This window comes from Melopsittacus undulatus, chromosome 4, assembly GCF_012275295.1.
Source record: "Melopsittacus undulatus isolate bMelUnd1 chromosome 4, bMelUnd1.mat.Z, whole genome shotgun sequence".
NCBI classification, from domain to species: Eukaryota; Metazoa; Chordata; class Aves; order Psittaciformes; family Psittaculidae; genus Melopsittacus; species Melopsittacus undulatus.
In genome coordinates, this window is record NC_047530.1 from 89,600,739 (window position 1) to 89,621,056 (window position 20,318).

Consider the following 20,318-nt stretch of genomic DNA (forward strand, 5'->3'; position numbering starts at 1 on the left):
CCCGCCGCCGCCGCCAACCCGCGCCCCGCCGCGCAGTGCACCCCGCCCACCGCTGCCTCTCCACCAATGGGGCACGGCCCACTGCCGCCGCGACACGCCCCTCTGACCGGAACCAATCAGAGACCTGAGCTTCTTTCCCCCCACTTTGGGCTCACGCCCCCCAGTTATCGAGAGAGGCCAATGATGTCACGCCCCGAGGGAAGACAGCCGAGCACTAAGCCAATCGCGACCTCCCTGGAGGGGAGCCACGCCCCCCGGGGATGTGCCTCTGCACCCGTATCTCTCTACCAGTCACCGCCCCCACCAATCACCACCTGCCCCTTCCCAGTCTTGTGGTCCCATTGGCTCCCACGAAGGCCACGCCCTTGAGAAGACACCAATGACCAGCGAACACCGGGCCACACCCTCACACCCCCACCCAGCAGCATGGACCCAGCCCAGGCAGGAGGGGAGCAGCAGACCCAGGGCACCCATCTGGTTTGGCCAGGGCCCTGGCAGAAACAAGCAACTGCAGCTTTGGAGCTGACAGCACCAGGTAGGGCCTGCCTCCCAACACCCCTGGCAGCCTCAGTCCCCTACTACTCCCCTGGGCATGGAGTCCCCTAGCACTGCAGGAGGAAGGGACAATCCTCCCCCTGGCTCTCCTGGAGGAAGGAAGGCTATGTTCTGCCTGCTCGATTGGACACCTCCACCCAACACGGTGCTGGGGAGGGTGGAGATGGGAGCTGTGGGTATTGCCCCCACATGCATCATCCCCAGCCCCAGCTGCACTCAAGAGACCACTCACTGGTGAGGCAGAGAAGCTTTAATGGCCCCAGGGCTGAACCACAGCCGCTCCCTCCCTCCCTGCAGTGCTCAGTCGACAACCAGGCTGCTGCTGACCACCGGCAGGAGCTCGAAGAAGCCCTGGAAGGAGACAAGCTGTCAGGGTGGGCTGGGCAGGACAGTGTGGGGCTGGGGGACAGGCAGTGGCTCTCTGCCAGATTACACATGCGCAGGGCATCACAGCAGGCAGCTACGCACAGAGAGCAGGGCCGTGTCGCCATAGAAACCCATCACTGACTCAAGGCTAGTGCTGGTTGCCATAGGAACCATTTGGGGACGGCAGCCATCAGGGAGGGCTAAGATGGCTGGGCTCAGCCCCAAGGTGGGGGCTGGATGAGGACATGGGGATGCAAAAGGTGTAGAGCAGCAGAGAGGAGGCTCCAGTGCAGGACAGAGAACCTGGGGCTCACCTTGAAGAGAGTGATGCTCTGGAGCACGCCTGAGGTGCAGCACATCTCCCGGATGGAGTGCATGGCCAGCTGTGGGCAGCCAATGTCCAGCACACGTAGCCCCAGGCGGGAGGCCAAGATGGGGCCAATGGTGGTGCCACAGGGCATGTCATTGCGCACCATGAACTCCTGTATGGGATCATAGCCTCAGCAGCTCCCCAGGCTTCCCACAGCCTCCCCCAGGCCTGAAGGGAGACAACCTGGGATGGGAAAGCAGCACCATCCCCAAACCAGGGTGCAAAATGCCCCAGAGACGGGACATGCTCACTGAGACAGCCCCGAAGCCCCAGAACAGGGGGGATGGACAAGGTAACTGAACCCAGGGGCAGGGCTGTGGCCCAAGCTGGTAACATGCACAGAGGGCTTGCCCAGCCCCACTCACCTGCAGAGGGACACCCACACGGGCAGCGATGTCCCGGATGATGGCTTCGGTGACAGCAGTAGAGGCATAGCGCTGGTTGCTGTTCACTTTGATGACAGGGCCCTGCACAAGAGGAGGCACCACAGGCCCATGATTGTCACTGGGGATAAGCAGTGGCTCTGGAAACACATGTCCATGCTCAAGCACTGGTGTCCCGCCCCAACCCAGCAGCTTGTTCTCCCCTCCCTTGGTGATCCATGGAGACAGGGACTAGCTCAGAGCAGGGAAGGGCTCCAGGGGCAAGGCTATGGTCCCACGTGATTAACACCAGGCACACAGCATGGCCAAATTGTGCTGTAGGACAAACATCTCCCATTTCAGTGCCACTGAGTTGCACCCCAGGGCTGTGCTCCAGGGAGTGGCTGAATGTTTCACAGCATGCAGGACAGACAGCTCCCAGCCCAACCCAAAGCAGAGGTTTGCCTTCACCTTGTGGAAAGCTGGACGATGATTCTCCTCATGCTTGTCCCTGCAAAAGAGAAGCGGGAGATCCATCTCCCTCCCTGCTGCATAAAGGACTCTTGTCTATATCCCTGGGGAAGGATGGGACAGGCTCCCCCAGCTGGCAGGGGAGGCTGCCACGGCTCGCTGCACTGCTCTGTACTCACACATAGTTAGGGTGCACAGCATGGGCCATATCAGCACTGATCATGTAAGACTTGGCCACAGCCTCCTCAAAGGCTGTCAGGTTCTGTGGTGATGCTGAGATCCGGCGCAGCACCAGCTCCGTCAGCAGGGACTCTGCACCCTGTGCGCTTTCTGACCCTACCTGCCAAGGACCACCATCAGAACAGCACAATCCCCCAGCAGCCCAGAGTCAGCTGAGTGACATGGGGCTCCCCAAAGCCAGCGGAGCAGCCGCCAACCATACCCAGTGTTTCCCACACCCTGCCTAGGCCATGCTCCACAGGGAGGTTAAGTAAACCCCCACCCTTGCCCCACTGGGTTCTATCTCATGCTAGGCATGACTAGGAACATGGAGCCCCTTCCTGTGCCAGCCATCCACTGCTGTGCTCCTCACTCACCTCCTCGTTGTCATAGAGTGCAATGAGTCGCACATTGGGCTCCTGGGAGAGGGAGGAGGGTGCTGCACATGAGTCAATCAAGGCCTGCAGGAGTACAGGAGAAAGGACACCAGCCTGAGAGCCACCTCAACCCTGGAAGCTTACCAGTGTGCCAGTAGAAAGTTCCCCAGCAGAGCACAAAGCACCAAGGAATGGAACTCTGGGAATGCACATTGCCCAGCAAGAGCAGGACTCTCCCCGGGTTACTGCTGGGAACTCCACACACCCAGAAAAGCGGGCAGCCCCCATCCCACCCCAGATCCTTCAACAGGCCAGACCCATCCCACAGGAACACACCTCCCTCAGGCCACCTCGTGGCTCCAATAAGCCAAGCCAGGGTGCACACAGGCCATGCTGTGGCCTCTAGCGTCCTCTCCCCTCGTGCTCACCTGCAGGGCGCAGTAGCAGCTGTGCAGGTTGTCTAAGCGTGGGGAGAAGATGAACTCTTCAAAGGCACCACCCAGTGTCTGTGGGCAGAGAGCCAGGAGGAGCAGGCCTGGGTCACCAAACAGTACCTGCCACTGGGTCCCTGTTCCAGCCCCTCTTCTCTGCCCCTCAGGAGCTGCCTCCTCTCATTGCACTCAGCTCCCAGCTCTGGAATGCCCCAGGCAAAGGAAGCGTGCCAGGTAAAACCTGTGCGGTGCCAGCCCACAGGCTACATGCAGGCAGAGGGAGGCTCCTGCCCTTACTCACCGCTGGCTGCGTATCTGCCAGGCATAGTTCCAGCTCCACAATCTGCTCTGGTTTCACCCCCAGCTGGGGGCAGAGCAGGGACAGCAGGACAGGGCTGTGCCGTTCTGCCTGGGAAGAAAGCAGAGCTGCATGTTGGGCCGGTAGTGGATGGCAAGGAAACCCCCTGCTTCCCCTGGTAGAGCTGTCCCACACCACCCTCAGGTTGGCCTGGTCCTCCCTCCTACTATGTCCCACAGTCAAGCCCCTGCATCACACAGAACACCATGGCCAGTGGCAGGACACAAAGAGGGGCTCTCTGCACCCTGTGCAATCCCCCTGCCCTGCCCTGCCCTGCCCAAGGTGTCTGTGACAGCTTTATGGGGGCTGCACCCTCTTCTTTAGGATGGCTGCAAACCAGGATGGGAAGAGATTGATGGCTGAACAGACGAGTGAAGTACCCAGCTCTAGGGCAGAGTGGAAGTATACCAGCAGTCCACGGGGAGAAGAGAAACCTGCTGGCAGGTCCCTGAGGGCTAGAAGTCAAAGGTGTCAAGTGTGAGGTCCTAGCAAGCACCCTTGCTAGTCTTTTGCACCCGACTCACCTGAGATGCAGCATCATAAGGTGTAGCCTCCATGAGGACCTCCTTTTCCAGCTCCTCCTGCACAGCAGTAGCCAGAATGGGAACCCTGTGGGGAGACGGTGCTGTTAGCACCCAGGGCTCTGCTCACATGTTGGGTCACACATAACCAACCATTCCGGTGGTGCTTGCCTTGCTCCTCCAGGGGGCGATAGCCACACCAAATGGAGCAAGGATACACAGCATTTCAGGCACGTATCTATTGTGCCACCTTAGGACACCTCAGTGTCCTTTCCCAAGTCCCAAGCTTGGAAGCATCTCCTGGGAGAACTCTACAGGGCTAAGAAAAAAGCCATTGCAGACCTCCCCACTGTGACAAGCAGCTGCCAAAGGGAGAGAGCTGAGGCTGGGCACTGCTCCAGCTGGGTCTCAGCCCTCCCATGGGCTAGCCAGGGATCAGGGCCAAGGCAGGCCTTACAGGTGGTGTTCAGTGTTGGGTCCGAAGTTCTCATTGACGGTGCGCTGCAGATGGATGGCCAGGTGAGGAATGCGGAGGACAGGCCGCTCCACACGTACCAGGCGGTGCTCCAGGCGCCCTGTGACCGGGTCCTGAAACACAAGGAAGGCGGCTGGGGCCAGGGCTGAGAGGCTGCAGTAGGTCTCTGGGTGGGAGTCACAGACCCAGAGCTAGCCCACTGTGCCTGCCCCAAATCAGCTCACCTTTATGATCACCCTCCCGGCCACGGTGAGGTCACGGTCAAACCACGTGTTCCAGATGCCCCCTCCATAGGTCTCCACACCAACCTGCACCATGCCCACCTGTCCCCGCTTCGAGCGCCGCTTCACCTGGATGACAGCAGAGGTGTCACATTGGCACTGCAAAGCCCCAGGGCTGGGTAACTGGCTGGGACCGGGCAGAGCACACCCGGAGTCTCATGGCTGATCCTGCCATCGCTGAGTGCTGTGAGCTGCTTTGTGGGACAGGACACTGAGGTGACAGCAGCAAGTAGAGTATTGCAGGGGTCAGCACAGCCTGCTCTGAGTGGCAGATTAGTGTAGGGAGCTAGCATTGGTGCTGTGGGGCACGGGGGGAGTTGTTTTTCTCGTGGTTTGAAGCTGGAGAGCACCAGAAAGGCCGCAGCCCAGGGGTCGGGCAGCCGGCTGGTCAGCCTTACCCTCAGGCAGGGGCTGTCGGTGTGCGCCCCCAGCAAACTGAACCCATTCCCGGGCTGGAACTGGCCGCCGACGGCAAAGGCGATGAGGGTGGAGTAGTTCCTGGTGACGAAGTACTGCGGGCAGAGGGGCAGGGGTGAGCGCCGGCCGCCCCCCAGCCCCGCCGCCCCCCGCCCCAGCCGGGCTCACCTTCTGCGCCGGTCGCACCTCCCAGTGCTCCGTCTCCTTCAGCTCCTGGAAGCCGGCCTGCAGCAGCCGGCTGCGGCACTCGGCCACAACTACGGGGGAAAGGAGGCGTCAAGGGCCGCGCCGACGGGAGGGGAAGAGGAAGCGGGGCCGGAGGCGCCCGGCGGCTCCTCACCGTGGTAGGGCGAGGGGCTCCGGTTCACGAACTTCACCAGCTCCTGCGCCGCCGCCTGCGCGGCCTGCTTCGAGCCCTGCGGGCACCACCGTCAGCGGGCAGCGCCAGCCCCCCCAACCCCCGGGGCCGGGACACCCTGAGGGCCCGGGGACCCCCCCCACCGGCCCCGGGAACAGCTCTCCCCGCGCCCACTCCCGCTCCAGATACCTGCATGGCCGCCGCCGCCGCCACGCCCAGCGCCGCGCGCCCCCTGCTGGCGCGGAGGAATGCGCCCAGGCGGCCCGAAAGTGCGCCCCCTACAAACACACCTTGTACCTTGCACCTCGCGCTTCAATCCACAGCGCGGAACGGCAGAAACAACCGGCTTGGAAACACCTTTAAGATCATCAAGTCAAACACTACCTCAGGACTGACAAGGCCACCACTAAACCATGTCACTAAAGGCCTCGTCTGCACAGTTTTTGAACACTTCCAGGAATGGTGACTCCACCACTTCCCTGGGCAGCCTTTTCCAATGCCTGAGTACCTTATCTGTGAAGAAATTGATCCTAATATCCAATCTAAACCACCTCTGGCAAAGCTTGAGGCATTACCTCTTGTCGTGACACTTGTTACTTGAGGAGAGACCAGCCAACTCCTATCTCCATCCTCCTTTCAGGTAGTGGCAGAGAGCTAAAAGGTCCCCCCCGAGCCTGCTCTTCTCCAGATTAAACACCCCTGGGTCCCTCAGCCACTCCTCATTCACTTGTGCTCCAGACCCTTCACCAGCTTCATTGCCCTTTACTGGACATGCTCCAGCATCTCAGTGTCTTCCTTTTAGTGAGAGACCTAAATGTACCATGTACCTTGCACCCCACACCCTGCACTCTGGTCTTGGGCAGACAAACCTGGTGCTTGCCAAAGCCAGGGCAGTGCTGAGGGCTGGCTCAGTGGGAGACAAGGGGCAGGGATGGGCTCCCTAGAGACGGTTAACCAGTGTGCCCAATTCTGGGTGCTGAGTGCGTAAGGGTCATCCCAAAATGGGGCTTGGCTCACCTACAGCTGTCCCTGCACTGCCCAGGGGTGCAAGTGCCCAGGGGAATGTGCATGGCTCCTGAAGGGTGGCTGTCATTGGGATGAGCCAAGCTGCAGCCCCCGCTATTGCTGCTCTCCTGCCTTGACACTGCCCAGCACTCACAGAAAACAAGGCACAAGCCCTTGGTGCCATGCTGGGAACCAATGCCCCTGAGTCACAATGATGCACAGGGGTGCTGGGACCTGGCACAGTGGCAGATAGCACCCCAGCTGCCTACCAGCCCCAGCAGGGACACAGCCTGGGTACATCTAGGGGACAGGTCCCCTGGGCCTCACATGGATTGGGGTGGTTCCTGCCCTTGGCTGGGTCCCCTGCATGGGACAGGTGTGGCAGTGGGGTTTTGGGTTTCCATCAGTGCTTGTGCATCATTTCCCAGCAGGATCTGTGTCTTCCCAGCAACGGGCATACAGCCTTAGGAGGGACATGGCAGCCTATGAGCACTCCATGGGGCCCAGGTGCTTGGTGCCAGACAGATTCCCAGCTCCTGAGTCACCAGCGTGGGCACCCTGTTACTGTGAGACCCTGTCCGTGTCCTGGGGACTGGAAACTGGCGGTCCTGCTGCTGCTGACCCTGGGACCTGTTGTGCCAGGAACTCATGACAGCTCTGGATTAATGTTCCCAGCCTGCGGCACCTGACTCTCCCCCTTGCAAAGGGAGACGGCAACCCCAACCAGACAGCTGTGGGGTCTCCATGTCAACCAGAGCAAAACACGGTCACAGCACCCCCTGGGACGGGACCAAGCTTGAAGCAGGAACCCAGCACCCAGTCCAGAGCAGGGCTGCATGCACCCCTGCCCTGCACCCCCCTGCCCAAGGTACATGGGTGCCTTGCAACCCCTCTGCTCCTGCTAGCATCACTCTGTGTTGCTGCAGCACCCAGCTCAGGGCCATGTGCTCCTGGGTGTCCACAGGCCATGCTGGGTGGACACCTGGGGACATCTTGAGCCCATGGCCACCCCAGTCAGTGGCTGCCCAAGGTGGGTACCCCACAGGTGGGTCTCAGGGGTATGGGTGCAGGAACAGGGGGTACCAGGATCAGTTCCTGGGTGGGCAGAGCAGGGGGTGAGTGGCAGGCCCAGCCCCACAAGCCGAGCAAAAGGGCAGGGTCTTGGCATGCCGCAGCTATTCCTGGAACAACAGGGGCTTCCAGAAAAAGCTTCTGCTGGCTATATCCGGGTGGGCTCTGACTCACCCCTGGCTGGATGCCGGGGGCTGCACAGCACCTGCCGTGGCTGACTCCACCCCGACACCAAACTCCTGGGAAGGCACTGCTCCTGTCCCATCCCTCTCTGCCCCACAGACCCCACTGCTGCAGCAGGGAGCCCTGGCAGCTATAACCAGCTCCTCCTTGGGGTGTTTGCACCCCGTTGCTGGGCTCGTGTGTGCCATGGGGTGCCTGGCAGGGTACGGACCACGAGAGAGAGCACAGTGCCCTTTCCTGCATCCCCCGGCAGCTCAGGGTGGGGGGTCCCGGCAGGCTTTGCTCCTGGAAGCGTTCTTCCCTGGAGACAAGCAGCCGGATCGGAGCCGCGCAGGAAGGGGTTAATGGGGAGATAGCCCACGACAGAGCCTGTAAACACAGCCGGAGCGCCAGGAAGTGCCGCCCCCTTCTCCCGCTGCCTGCCAGGCTGCCTGGACCCCCGCCCTGCCAGGATGGGTGAAGGGATGGCACCGGTCAAGGCGGTCCCCCCCCCATCCCGGCCCACGTGTCTGGGCACGGGAAAGTGAAATCACTGCCCGGGCATTGCTGGAGGCTGAGCAAATGGCTACCATGCCTCACGAGACACCAGTGATGCAGTGGGCAGTGATGCTACCTCATCTCACTGGCATGGGTGATGCTGTCGGGAAGGCAGGCAGCCCTGCACCATCAGGGACCACGAGGGTAGCCAGTCATCCCTACATCCACATGGATTGTGAGGGCAGCTGGGCACCCCCAGCATCCTCATGGCCACTGGGGCAGGCGAATATCCCCATGGACCACGAGGGCGGGTGAGCACCCTCAGCCTGTTCCAGGGTTGTGGGGATGTGTAAACATGCCCAGCATCCCCAAGGAGTGCAGGGCTAGCTGGGATGAGTGATGGGGGCAGGTATATGACTTGAGCATCTGCATGGACACAGAGGTAGCTGGTCTTATCCAGCTACGTGGCCCTGGGGCAAGGGGTCACCCCAGCATCCTCATACACCATTGAGGCAACAACTCACCCTAAGGACCTACAAAGATCCAGGAGGGCAAGCAAACACTCTCCAGCATGGAGGATAGATGGACACCCCCAGCATCTACACATGCTGCAGGACAACCAGGCAACTCCGGCATCCCTCTGCTACTTGGAGACAGGCTATTGCCCCCAGCATTCCCATCACCTGAGGACACAGGTTGGGGCCAGGGGTAGCCAGACAGCTACACTGATGGCTCCAAGTCCTGGGGTTGGTGAAGGCATGGGGACAGTTGGGGTGAGCAGCAGGCTGGGGGCTGCAGTCTGTGGGGCACCCAGGACCCCGGCAGGCTGGGCTGGGCCACCATCCAGGGAGGGAAGGAGAACTATCTCCTATTTAGACAATAGCATGCTCCCTGGGTCTGTCAGCGCCAGGGAATGGACCACACAGTCCTTCCCTCTTAGGGTAAAGGCGCCTGAGAGACTCATGGCTCTAAAAGGAGTGGGATGCAGGGAGACGGCTAGGGGCCAGGAGGGAGGGGGATGGACACCCTGGCTGCTTCATTCCCATCCCTCCACTCACTCCTGAGCCAGGGCCAGGCCTAACAGGGGTACAGGAGCCCCAGTGGCTGAGAATGGGGATGAGGAGGGGCTTGCACCCTGTCCCTGCTTCCTGCCCATCTCCAAGCCCCGAGATCTCAACCCCAGGGATGCTGTTCCCAGCTCCCCGAGCAGCTTAAATCCTGGGGGAGCAGCAGGGAGGGAGGGCTGGGGAGGAGGGGCAGCAGCAGGATGCAGCTGGATTCACTCACAGGCATGTCATGACCAGAGGGAGTTGTTTGACATTCCACCTCCCTATGCCTTCCTGGCAGCAGCCTCATCCTGGGCCTGGGAGCTGGGGCCAAGCCAGTACAGGGGCTTGGAAGCTGCTTCCCAGGCTCTGTCGGTCTGGGTCAGCCTGGCCTGGGATGGAGCCATGAGGAGGATGAATGGGGCTGGGCAGGACAGGAGGCACCTCTGCATGGCTGTTCTCTGCAGCATCCTTGCTTTTTGCAGCCCCTGGGGCTTTAGCTGGCATGGAGTGCCTGGGGCTGTCCCTCTGAATGAGACTCTGGCAGGGTTCCCGGGTCCAGTTCTTCACCCCCTGCTTCCTGTCCTGCTGGGTCCTGCATGCAGATGGGGCTTTCCTAAGAGGCTGAGGAAAATCCAAGGCATCTGTCGGCCTCTGCCAGCTGTGAGGCCCCTGCCTGCACAGAGCCATCCAAGAAGGCTCTCACAGCAGCCGAGGAAAAGCCACTTCAGTTTGTCCTAGAGTGGGATCAGGAGGATGCTCCTGGTTAACCCCTCTGAGCTGCCTCCCCTCCTAGCAGCAGAGTTTCCCCTCCTTAGGGCACCCCAAAATTGAACCCCCCTGCTCTGTGGGATGGGGACTGCAGGCCTACCTGAAGCACCATGGCAGGGTGCTAAGCACCCTGAACAAGCCATCCCTGGGATCCCATCCTCCCCATAGCCCCAGATTATGGTGCAGTGGGATGGGCTCACAGGAAGGGATGTCTGAACAGTACAGCTGGAACTGTGCTGGACCAGACCTGGAGAGACCTCTGTACTGCTGTGGGCTCCCATCTGCCCCTCTGCACCTCAGCCAAGGCTGGCATGCCACCCTGACAGCACTCAAGGGTCAGACAAGGCACACATAAGGAGCTCAGGGATGCACTTGGAGCAAGCCCAAGAGGAGGAAGGGTGCTGTCTGTTTTTCCACCTTCTCCTCCCCACCTCCAGGCCCCCCTTCCTCCCATCCTCCCCCTTGAGCTGGGATGAAACAACCCCATCTGGAAATACCTTCCCTTTTAAAGGCAGGCTCCGCTAGGCAGTGTGCACCCTCCGGGTAGCTGCTGCAGTAAGCTACAACTAGATGGCTGGGGGGGCTCTGGGGATGGGGGCCTTGAGGGGACAGAAGGGATGTGGGGCATCAAGCCCCCCCCCAGCTGCATGGCTGTGGGGTCCAGGCCTTTGCTGGCCCCCTAGGTGTCAGGGAGCAGGCAGGCAGGATCTCTCCTCGAGCCGAGGCAGTTGAGGATGCCGGGCTGATGCTGCCACTGACAAGCCCTGGCACTGCTCAGCATCAGCCTTGCAGCCGGGGTGGAGGGCCGAGGGGTCCAGGCCAGGCAGGGCTGAGCACGGCTCCTGCTGCTGAGTCACCCAGTGCCCGCTGGCACGTTGGTCCCCTCCGCCAGCACCCAGCGACAGAGGCGCTGGGGCTTTGCCAGCTGATGTCAGCCAAAACAGCCCAGCTTGGGCAGTGCTGGGGGTCACCAGGTGGTGGGGGGGGAGGGACTGGGGAGGATGGGATACTGCCCAGGCAAGGGGCAACCCCCTGAGGGGCTTCCCCAGCACAGTCCCTCTCCCTTAGGATGTCCTCTTCAGCTGGCACTGCTTTGTGGATGGCCCCAGGGGTCCCTGCCCTGGCCCGCTGCCTGTGCAGGAGGTGGGATGCTGCAGTGGGGTTCTGGGGTGAACTGTGGTATTTCCCAGTCTGGGAAGATTTGGGGAGCTGGGCTGTGCTTTCTGATCCCAAAGTACTGCCAGGCCAAGGGGGAGGCTGAGGAGACAGAGCAGAGTCTGCAGCACCCTTGGATGACCCGGGGACCTTATCCTTCTCTCAGGGTGACAGGGACCAGAGGGGGGCTGTGGCTACTCCGGGTGGGGTCCTCATCTGGTTGTTTCTCTCCACACACCTGGCACAAGAAGGGTTAAGAGTGTGCCTCCCCTGGCTATAAATACCACTATGTCCCACGCATATGAGCTTGGAGGCTATTTTGGTTGGGTGCCTGCTGCTTCGGGAATGTGCCACAGCTAGGATGAGGACCCAGGGGGCTGACGTCACTGGGAAGGCTTGGACCCAGCACCTGCTCGGGGTCACTCAGCAGCACCTCGAAAGTGCCCAGCCTTGGGCTGGCACTCAGGCCCCTCTGTTAGAAGGGGGCGTTGGGTGGTGGCTCAACACAAAGACATTGAGGGCAGGGGTCTTCCCACATCACAACCCACATAAATGCCTCCATTGCCCTTCCCTGGGGGGGAGGGAGGGGGGGGGGGGGGGGCTGGAGTCTTGCCCCACATGGAGATCTGAACCATGGGGTGGGTCAGGGCATCATCAGCATTTTGGGGTGCTCAAGGCAGATCTGGGGACCATAGCTACCATGCATGGGGTCTGGCTTAAGGGTCCAGTGGTGAAGTGCTGAGTCCCCTTCTTTCTGCTCTGGCATCAGCCCAGGCCATCTGCCTGTCTGCCCCACCATGGGTGGTATGGCAATATGCCTTGATGGGTCTTTGGGCAGTGCTGGGGGGCTCACCACCAGCCTGACCCATCCGTGGGTCAGGGATGGGGCAGTGCAGTGGGGGCCAGGAGGTAGGCTGATACCCCGGCAGCTCTGGGGGTGCCCAGGGGTCCATAGGCACAGTTGCTGTTTGCACAGGGGCCCATGGCCCAGGGTGCGGGCAGGTGAGGGGCGGTAGGCGGGGGCTGGCAGCAGTCCCCCCGCAGCAGCATCCCCAGCTGCCCAGCAGCAGGAGGGGCGAGTGATGTCAGCAGGATACAAATAGCGGCGTCGCGGGTCCCCTCCCGACGCCTCACAGAGCCGCCGGCCGCTCGCCAGCCCCAGCGCCTGCTCCTTGCTCCAGCCTCGCCGCCCCACGCCGCCACCATGAGCCAGTCCTACTCCTCCAGCCAGCGGGTCTCCTCCTATCGCCGCACCTTTGGCGGTGCCTCCCCGGTCTTCTCCCGTGCCTCTTTCGGGGGCAAGGGCAGCAGCGGCAGCTCTGTCACCTCCCGTGTCTACCAGGTGTCCCGGACCTCGGCCGTGCCCAGCCTGTCCAGCTTCCGCACCACCCGCGTGACGCCCCTGCGCTCCTACCAGAGCGCCTACCAAGGTGCGGGCGAGCTGCTGGACTTCAGCCTGGCTGATGCCATGAACCAGGAGTTCCTCCAGACCCGCACCAATGAGAAGGTGGAGCTGCAGGAGCTCAATGACCGCTTTGCGAACTACATCGAGAAGGTGCGCTTCTTGGAGCAGCAGAACGCCCTCATGGTGGCCGAAGTGAACCGCCTGAGGGGCAAGGAGCCCACCCGCGTGGCCGAGATGTACGAGGAGGAGCTGCGGGAGCTCCGGCGCCAGGTGGACCTGCTCACCAACCAGCGGGCTCGTGTCGAGGTTGAGCGTGACAACCTGCTCGATGACCTGCAGAAGCTCAAGCAGAAGTGAGTGGGGGCCCCGGCATGTCCCTCTGGACATCCGTGCGTACACCTCCATCCCTAAGGATGGATGGTGGCACAGCTCACCCTGGCGGCCCCTGGCATGTTCAGTGCCATCCTTGTGCCCCACGCTGGGAGCCCATCAGCCCCACTACTCCGTCCCCCTTGCCACATCCCTGGGGTGGGAGAGCACCTGGTTGTACCTCTTGCCTTCAGGGCACTTTGCAGGGTGCCAGGTCCTGGCATGGTGGCTGTGAGTTTTGGGAGGGAGAAAGGCACCTGCAACTAGCTATGCAAATGCTGGGTGCTTCCAGACCCACAGTGTGGGGTGGGCAGGGGTAAGCTGTCCAGGGGTGTGTGGGGCAGGATGAGGGAGGTGCCCACAGCCTGGGCATCTCAGCAGGGTACTCTGATGGCTGCTGCCAGCCCTCACTAGGCACCCAGGTAGCACCCAGTGCGCAGGGTTGCTCTAGCAGTAAGGGTGTCCCCCCCATGCCCTCCCTTGCAGTGGGGCTGAGGTCAGGTTGTGGTGCCATGGAATCCCCAGAACTGGGGGATCAGAGTGCCCCCCATCAGGTCCCCAACCCTGCTCACACCAGAGAGGGCTGGAGAACCCATCAGTGAGCTGAGCCCTGCGGGACAGACAGGCAGATGGATGGAACCTCCAGCAGGTGGAAGCAAGGGGGAGGATGACCCAGGGAGGGGGAGGGGAGGGGTACTTCACCAGCTCCGGATGCAAAGGAGGGAGGGGAGGAAGCAGCTGCACTTCCGAAGGGATGCTCCAGGCCTGTGTGGGTGTCCATGGCGCTCTGGGAGCAGCAGAAACCCTCTGAGAATGCCATGGGCCTGGCTGGTGCCAAGGACGGTACTGGAGCCAGGAGGGAATATCCACAAAAGTGGCCAGGCTGAGTGAACCCCAGGGACTGACCAGTTCAGGGCACCTGGCAGCAGGAGTGGATGCACAGGAGGAGCTGCTTGTTCTGATGCTGGTCTGCACCTTCTCTCCTGGCCCCTATGCTGTGGGGACACCAAGTCCCCATCTCCTGGGGGTAACACAGCCTGCTGCCTCCCCCCAGCCCCAACCTCTGCCCAGCCAGTCAGCACTGGGGTAGGACCCTCTGCTAAGTGAGACAGAGCCTCCAATGCTGGGAGGCTGGGGGGGGGGAGGCAGCATGGAGAACCCCTCAATGTCAGGGGAGGAACAAGGCACACAACAAACGGGTGTCGGGTTCCTGCCACCCTGAGTGCCAGCACCACCCGGGCACCTCCCTCTCCCCTCCACTGCTTCCCCCTGACCGGCAGCAGCAGCACTGCCCCCTCCCCTGGCACAGCCAGCCCTGACCTTGGGCTCACACCACAGCAGTCCCTGCTCCCCATCCCACAGCATCGCTGAGGCCTGCCTGTCCTCCTGCTCTCCCAGGGATGTCTCAGCCAGTGGCCATCCCTTGGGCCCCCTGTGCTGGATCCTGCACCTCGTCCCCCCAGCTGCTGACCACTCTCCCCTATAAGGGCCGGGGCAGTGTGCGTGGCACCGAGCTGACCTCATGCCTTTGTGCTCTCTCCAGCGTTGACTATAATAGGGAATGGAGGAAGAGCCCCTGGCCCTCTGCCAGCCCTCCAAACGCCTGACGGGAATACAGGACAATCCACTGTCTTCCCATCGGGACATGCTGAGCTAAGGGACAGTTCGAGGGTACATTGCTGTTGTGGGATGGGGCTTCCTCTGGATCCCCCCTAACCTTCCCTCTCTGCCTACAGACTGCAAGAGGAGATCCAGCTGAAGGAGGAGGCTGAGAACAACCTGGCTGCTTTCAGAGCCGTGAGTACCTGTCCCTCTTGCGTGGCATGAGACCCTCACCTCCCTTCCCATCCCTGTGTCCCCACCAGGAGTCGATCCCAACTCCAGGGAATGGCCCTGGGCACGGCCCTGCACACAGCCCTGCACCTTCCAACCCTGTTCCTCTTTCAGCACACCTCACAAACACACAACCCCTCACTGTGTTCCTCCAGGATGTAGACGCAGCCACCTTGGCACGAATTGACCTGGAGAGACGCATTGAGTCCCTTCAGGAGGAGATCGCCTTCCTCAAGAAGGTGCACGAAGAGGTAGGTCAGCAGTGGCCCCCTTTCCCACAGGCACCCATGGGTCCGGGTGATGGAATGGGCGCCCTGAGGTGTCACTTTGTCCCCCCAGGAAATCCGTGAGCTGCAGGCTCAGCTGCAGGAGCAGCACATCCAGGTGGAGATGGACATCTCCAAGCCTGACCTGACGGCTGCGCTGCGGGACATCCGTGCTCAGTACGAGAGCATCGCTGCCAAGAACATCGCAGAGGCTGAGGAGTGGTACAAGTCCAAGGTGCAGGAGGCGGTGGACTCCTGGCTGGACCCAGGGCAGTAGGTCTTGGCAGTCCCAGTGCCCTTGCATGCTGACCCTGGTCTCTCCCCAGGTGAATGACTTGACACAAGCAGCCAACAAGAACAACGACGCACTGCGGCAGGCGAAACAGGAGATGCTGGAGTACAGGCACCAGATCCAGTCCTACACCTGCGAGATTGATGCCCTCAAGGGCACGGTAAGTTGTGGGCAGTGTGGGGCTTACTGCTCCAGGGGACCTCTGGACATCTCTGGGATGTGGGGCTCTTCCCAGCTCTTGGTGGTGCTGCCGTGGGGGGACTTATACTGCAGATTTGGGCTGCACCTCCCCCCGTGGCGGTCAGGGCCTCTGTGAGCTGTTTTGGCAGAACCCTGAGGTCAAGGCACAGATTGCAAAAGGTGCCCAGCCTGGGAGGCTCCAGGCAGGCTGGCACAGTGCTGAGGGTGTCTGGTTGCAGGCCAGGAAGGTGGTTGCAAACAAACAAGGCTCAATAGTCCCTTGGCACCGTCATGGTCACAGGAGCCAGCCAGCAGCCACCAGTCTGGCAGTGCCACCTGCAGGCAGCTGCTCCGTGCTCCTGCACCTCTATGTGCCCCTCCGCATGGGGGAGGATGGCTTTGCTGGGGGGCCTGGGCTCCAGGGCACAGGGTGCTAGAGTCACCTAGCACCTCCCCAGCTTGCCCCTACCAGACCCTGCTGCCCAGACCTGGGCAGACAGAGGATGACAGCCACACACTATTGTCCTGTGTCTGCTGGAGCCCACCCAGGGTTGGCCACAGATCTCCCTAAGTCCTTGTCTCTCCCCTAGGCACCCCCCAGCATCCCCAGCTCCCACCCCAGGTGACCCTTGACCCCTTCAGATCTCCCCTCCTCACTGAGCCCCGCTGTCTCCTCAGAATGACTCACTGATGCGCCAAATGCGGGAGATGGAGGAACGCTTTGCAGGGGAGGCTGGTGGGTACCAGGACACCATTGCCCGGCTGGAGGAGGAGATCCGGCACCTAAAGGATGAGATGGCCCGGCACCTGCGTGAGTACCAGGACCTGCTCAATGTCAAGATGGCCCTGGACGTGGAGATTGCCACATACCGCAAGCTGCTGGAAGGCGAGGAGAGCCGGTGAGTGGTGGGAGGGCAGGACAAAGTGGGAGTACCAGCAGGGTCAGCTGGTTTTTGAGCTCTCACTCCATGAGCAGCCACCCAAGGGCTGGAGCTGGCTGGTGCTGAGCTCTCCCCTCTTGTTCCCACAGGATCAGTATCCCCATGCACCAGACCTTTGCTTCTGCACTCAATTTCCGAGGTGAGCATTGCCCTGTGAAGAGGGAAACCTGCACTGAGTCCCCAAGGGGTCCCCAGTTTGTGGGCTAATCTCCCTCCTGGAGGGCTGCAGCCAGGCTGGCAGCTGTGGACCCAGGCGTGCCACATGGAGCCCCTGGTGTGAAGGCACTTGGCTGGTTGTTGCCATAAGCTGAGGAGGGGGTTAAGCCAGGGCTCCTGAAACCTCTCAGTCACCCCAGCCCTACAGCTCTGCCCCCATGGCACATGTCCCTGTGGTCCCATCCCCTGTGTCCTCCCACCCACAGAGACCAGCCCAGAGCAGCGTGCCTCCGAGGTGCACACCAAAAAGACCGTGATGATCAAAACCATCGAAACCCGCGACGGGGAGGTGAGCATAGTCGGTGGCAGGGAGGTGGAGGGGAGGGTAGGGTGGGATGTGGCTAGAACGGCGCCTGTCCCGATGCTCGGGGCTCTGGTGCCGACATGATGTGGCCTTTCACGGTGCCTTTCTCCTGCAGGTGGTGAGTGAGGCGACCCAGCAGCAGCACGAAGTGCTGTAGAGGAGGCTGTGCCGGCAGCCCACTGGCACCTTCTGTTCCTGCCTCCGTCCCGCCGCCGAGCCCCCCTCCTGCCCCCACTTCGCCCCCCGGCACTGCCCGGGGGGTCCCCCCGCGCAGCCGCCTCCTGGCCCCGCACCCCTGGGATCTCTCCTTCGGCTTCAAAAGGCTCACTCTGCTTCCGCAGCTTCGCAGCAGCAACGCCAGCGTCAGGATCAGGCCCAGGCCGGGGAGCGGCAGGAAGGCGGGAGGGAGGGGACAGGCAGGAGGGGTCGGGGGGAGCAGGTGGTGGCCTGGGCCAGCTCCGCAGAGAGCCGGACGGTCCCAGCAGCGGGTTCTGGATCCCCCCCCACAGCCCCCTTCCCATGCCGGGCACGGGATTGGGGTCCGTCCCATCCGCCTGCACCGGCACCGCCGGCCCCCGGAGCTGGCACTTCTCCGGGTGCATGGCGGCGATGGCACGATAGGGAGAAGCAGGCTCCAAGCTGAGTCCCCATTGTTTGCTTGGCTCGGAGACAGGATGCTCCCGACCTGCGTCCTCCTCCCGGCCCCGGGGTGATGGGGCCCTGCGCTTCTCTCAGCCCGAGAAGCAGCCCCATGGGGCAGAGAAGGGCAGCGCCCGTATCGTCGTCCCCCCCCCCGCCCCCCATTGCGGGGACCCCCAGCAGCAGGAGGCTGCGCGCGTCCTGGCTCATGAGCCGAGAGGGTACATGTAGGTGGACACAGGAGAGAGAAGGAGTGAGTAAGTGGGAAAGAGGGGGGAGAGAAGGAGAGGAGCCTGAGAGAGGCCTGGGGCCAGGGCAGGTGCCCCCACCCCTCGCCCCACTGCACCCCCACCCCACTGCATCTACCTGACTCTTCGGGCGGCTGAAATAAACAGTGGAGCATCAATCCTTCCTCCCGGCTCACCTCTGGGGCAGGGGTAGGGCGCGGTGGTGGGGAGGCAGCACTGCGGGGTGTGCATCCCAGCAGGGATGGGCTGGGGTGGATAGAGAGACCAGCGTTCCCCTGAGCTGTCTCTTCCCTAAGCTGTTGGTCTCCTCAAAACGCGTGTGTTCCTCACACTGAAGGTGCCCAGAACATTTTGCTGTCTGTGGTGGTGGTTTCCCAGATGTGCCGGGTGGGGGAGCTCTGCTGGGACTGGCGGCAGCGGCAGCAGCTGAGCTCTGAGCAGGGTCGGGGGCGCTCTGTGTGTCTGTCTCCTGTCCCCCACACACCCGGGACCTCCCACCCTGTGGCTCTCAGCCCCACTGCCATCTCCTTTCTGCCCCCCCCACCGGCCAGTCCCGCCCCAACCCACACCTGCCTGGGACTCCTCCAAGACCCTGCTTTCCTGCAGTCTGCAAGCAGAGCCCCTCTCATCCCAAATCTACTCCCCCTCCAGCATTCCTCACCATCCCACACCTGCCCCCACCCCAAGCTGAACCTCCAACTTCAACCTCCAGCTTCATCCTGATTCCTATGCCCTCTCTCTCCAGCACTCAAGCCCTCCTCGCTGTTATCATGGTGGGGGGGGGGATGTCTTGACTTCATCTTCACCCCAGCGATGGGGGTTGTAGCAGGGGAACCCGGGGTCGGGCATCCTACAGGCGAGAGAAATTCAGGGTTGTTGTGCCCAGGGAGGTGCTGGAGGGTCTGCACCCTCCCGGGCGGGCAGTGAGTTTGGCCGGGTGTGGCGTTTTAGGGACAAGGCAGGTACCATTAGGGTAGGGTACACTGCCAGCAGTGGGGACGGCACTGGGGGTCCCTGGTGGAGAGGCCGGCGTGGAGAGCCCCAGTCTCGGGTGCGGGCCGGCCTGGGCCGGGGGGTGTCGTCTCTCAAGGGCTGCCTCCAGCAGGTGGCCCTGTGACACCGGCGACAGATCCCGAGGCTGCCTGGGGAGAAACGACACCTCCCTCCCTGGCCGGGCCAGGCTGGCTGGGCCAGAGCGCTGCCCCTGCGGCAGAGTGGGGACGGCAGGGGACGGAGCAGCCCTCTGCCCGCAGGGCACTGCAGGCAGGGAAGAGCCCCCCAGGCCTCTCACGGGCTTCTCCAGCCCTCAGAGACCCTGGCTGGGCTTGCTCAGCCCCTCTGCAGCCGGGCTGTGGATCTAGCTGGCCCTCCTGCTCTGGTGTGCCCCAGCCACCCCAAGCTGCGGGGATCCTGGGATCTCCTGCTCACAGGTGATGCTCCACTGATGCTGGCACCCTCAGGCCAGTGGCAATGGGCTGTGCCAAGGCTCGTGTGTAGCTGGGAAGCAGCGTGCCGTGTCGCTCGTGTCCTGCTCACCCAGATTTACAGCCCCAGTGAGGGCGGCCAGGGCCAGGTGCCGAGATGTGTGCCGTCGCTCCAGGAGCTGGGGAAGCCCTGCCTGGCTGGGGGTGGTGAGGCAGCGCATGGCACAGGCAGTCCCTGGTCACCCACTGCCTGGAACACAGCTTGTGGGCGCTCTTAGGGGGCACCCAATAGCAGTGTTCATGCTCCAAGCAGGGCTTGCATGAGGAGGCAGAACAGGCAGTGAGGCAGGGTCTCAGTGAGAGAAATGGGGGTTTGCTGTGTTTGCAGCCCTTCAGCAGAGTGGTTTTGGGGTGAGGATGGATGCAAGGATCCACTCCTCCTCTGCTTGCTGGGGATGGGGCAAAGGGGCCCCGCTGGACTGTCTCTTGCCCAGGGTCTCGTTGCAGGAAGCATGACGATGTTCTTTCCCTCCACATGCCACCAGCGTCTCTCTGTCCTGATCCGGTGACATTGCTCGAGAAGAAGAAGGGGGGGAGGAAGGCTGGGTCCCCCTCAGCCTCACTGCTAATATGGAAAGGCGCTGGCCCCTTTCTATCTTTGCAGGAGGAGCTGGGCTGCAAGGCCTGGACAGTGCAGAGAAGGGGAGCCCGGCCAAGGAATGTGACATATCAGAGGCAGCTGCCACTTGGAAGAGGGGGCAGAGGGAGTGCAGCTCGCCGAGGGCCGCGCAGGACGGGACGGGACGGGAGAGGAGGGGGGACGCCAGGGCCCCAGTGCTGGGACAGCTCAGCGAGCAGCCAGCACCCGTGGGACTCACACCCAGGCCGGTGGAGGAGCAGGTGCTGAGGGGCCGGGCGAGCTGGGGGTCGCA

General features: G+C 62.3%; 2 protein-coding genes across 3 annotated transcripts; one reads left to right on the forward strand and one right to left on the reverse strand.

The window, feature by feature from the left end:
* Positions 1 to 787: 787 nt before the first annotated feature.
* DNPEP (aspartyl aminopeptidase) lies at positions 788 to 5,786 on the reverse strand. Of its 2 annotated transcripts, XM_034061632.1 has the most exons (15): positions 5,751 to 5,786; positions 5,544 to 5,619; positions 5,372 to 5,460; positions 5,185 to 5,298; positions 4,730 to 4,855; positions 4,488 to 4,618; positions 4,034 to 4,118; positions 3,453 to 3,560; positions 3,149 to 3,226; positions 2,721 to 2,804; positions 2,304 to 2,464; positions 2,125 to 2,164; positions 1,657 to 1,758; positions 1,236 to 1,403; positions 788 to 906 (listed from the first exon to the last, which is right to left on the reverse strand). In XM_034061632.1, exons 1-15 carry the CDS (start codon positions 5,754 to 5,756, stop codon positions 856 to 858), a joined length of 1,419 nt encoding a protein of 472 aa, XP_033917523.1. In that variant the 5' UTR covers positions 5,757 to 5,786; the 3' UTR covers positions 788 to 855. The 2 variants fall into 2 exon arrangements, with proteins under 2 accessions (XP_033917523.1, XP_033917524.1); XM_034061633.1 differs by lacking the exon at positions 3,149 to 3,226.
* A 6,608-nt stretch (positions 5,787 to 12,394) lies between these two features.
* On the forward strand, positions 12,395 to 17,492 carry DES (desmin). Its single transcript, XM_005153856.3, has 9 exons — positions 12,395 to 13,027; positions 14,780 to 14,840; positions 15,032 to 15,127; positions 15,216 to 15,377; positions 15,469 to 15,594; positions 16,293 to 16,513; positions 16,645 to 16,694; positions 16,978 to 17,060; positions 17,191 to 17,492. The coding sequence occupies exons 1-9, from the start codon at positions 12,474 to 12,476 to the stop codon at positions 17,230 to 17,232; spliced, it is 1,395 nt and encodes a 464-aa protein (XP_005153913.1). The 5' UTR covers positions 12,395 to 12,473; the 3' UTR covers positions 17,233 to 17,492.
* The last annotated feature ends 2,826 nt before the right edge of the window (positions 17,493 to 20,318 follow it).

Coding starts and splice junctions, on each gene's coding strand:
- DNPEP (XM_034061632.1), bottom strand. Junction 2,465..2,720: donor CACTCTATGACAACGAGGAG/GTGAGTGAGGAG, acceptor GGTCCTTGGCAG/GTAGGGTCAGAAAGCGCACA. Junction 1,759..2,124: donor ATCGTCCAGCTTTCCACAAG/GTGAAGGCAAAC, acceptor CCTCTTGTGCAG/GGCCCTGTCATCAAAGTGAA.
- DES (XM_005153856.3), top strand. CDS start 12,474: ATGAGCCAGTCCTACTCCTCCAGCCAGCGGGTCTCCTCCTATCGCCGC. Junction 15,128..15,215: donor TCAAGAAGGTGCACGAAGAG/GTAGGTCAGCAG, acceptor TTGTCCCCCCAG/GAAATCCGTGAGCTGCAGGC. Junction 16,695..16,977: donor TTCTGCACTCAATTTCCGAG/GTGAGCATTGCC, acceptor TCCCACCCACAG/AGACCAGCCCAGAGCAGCGT.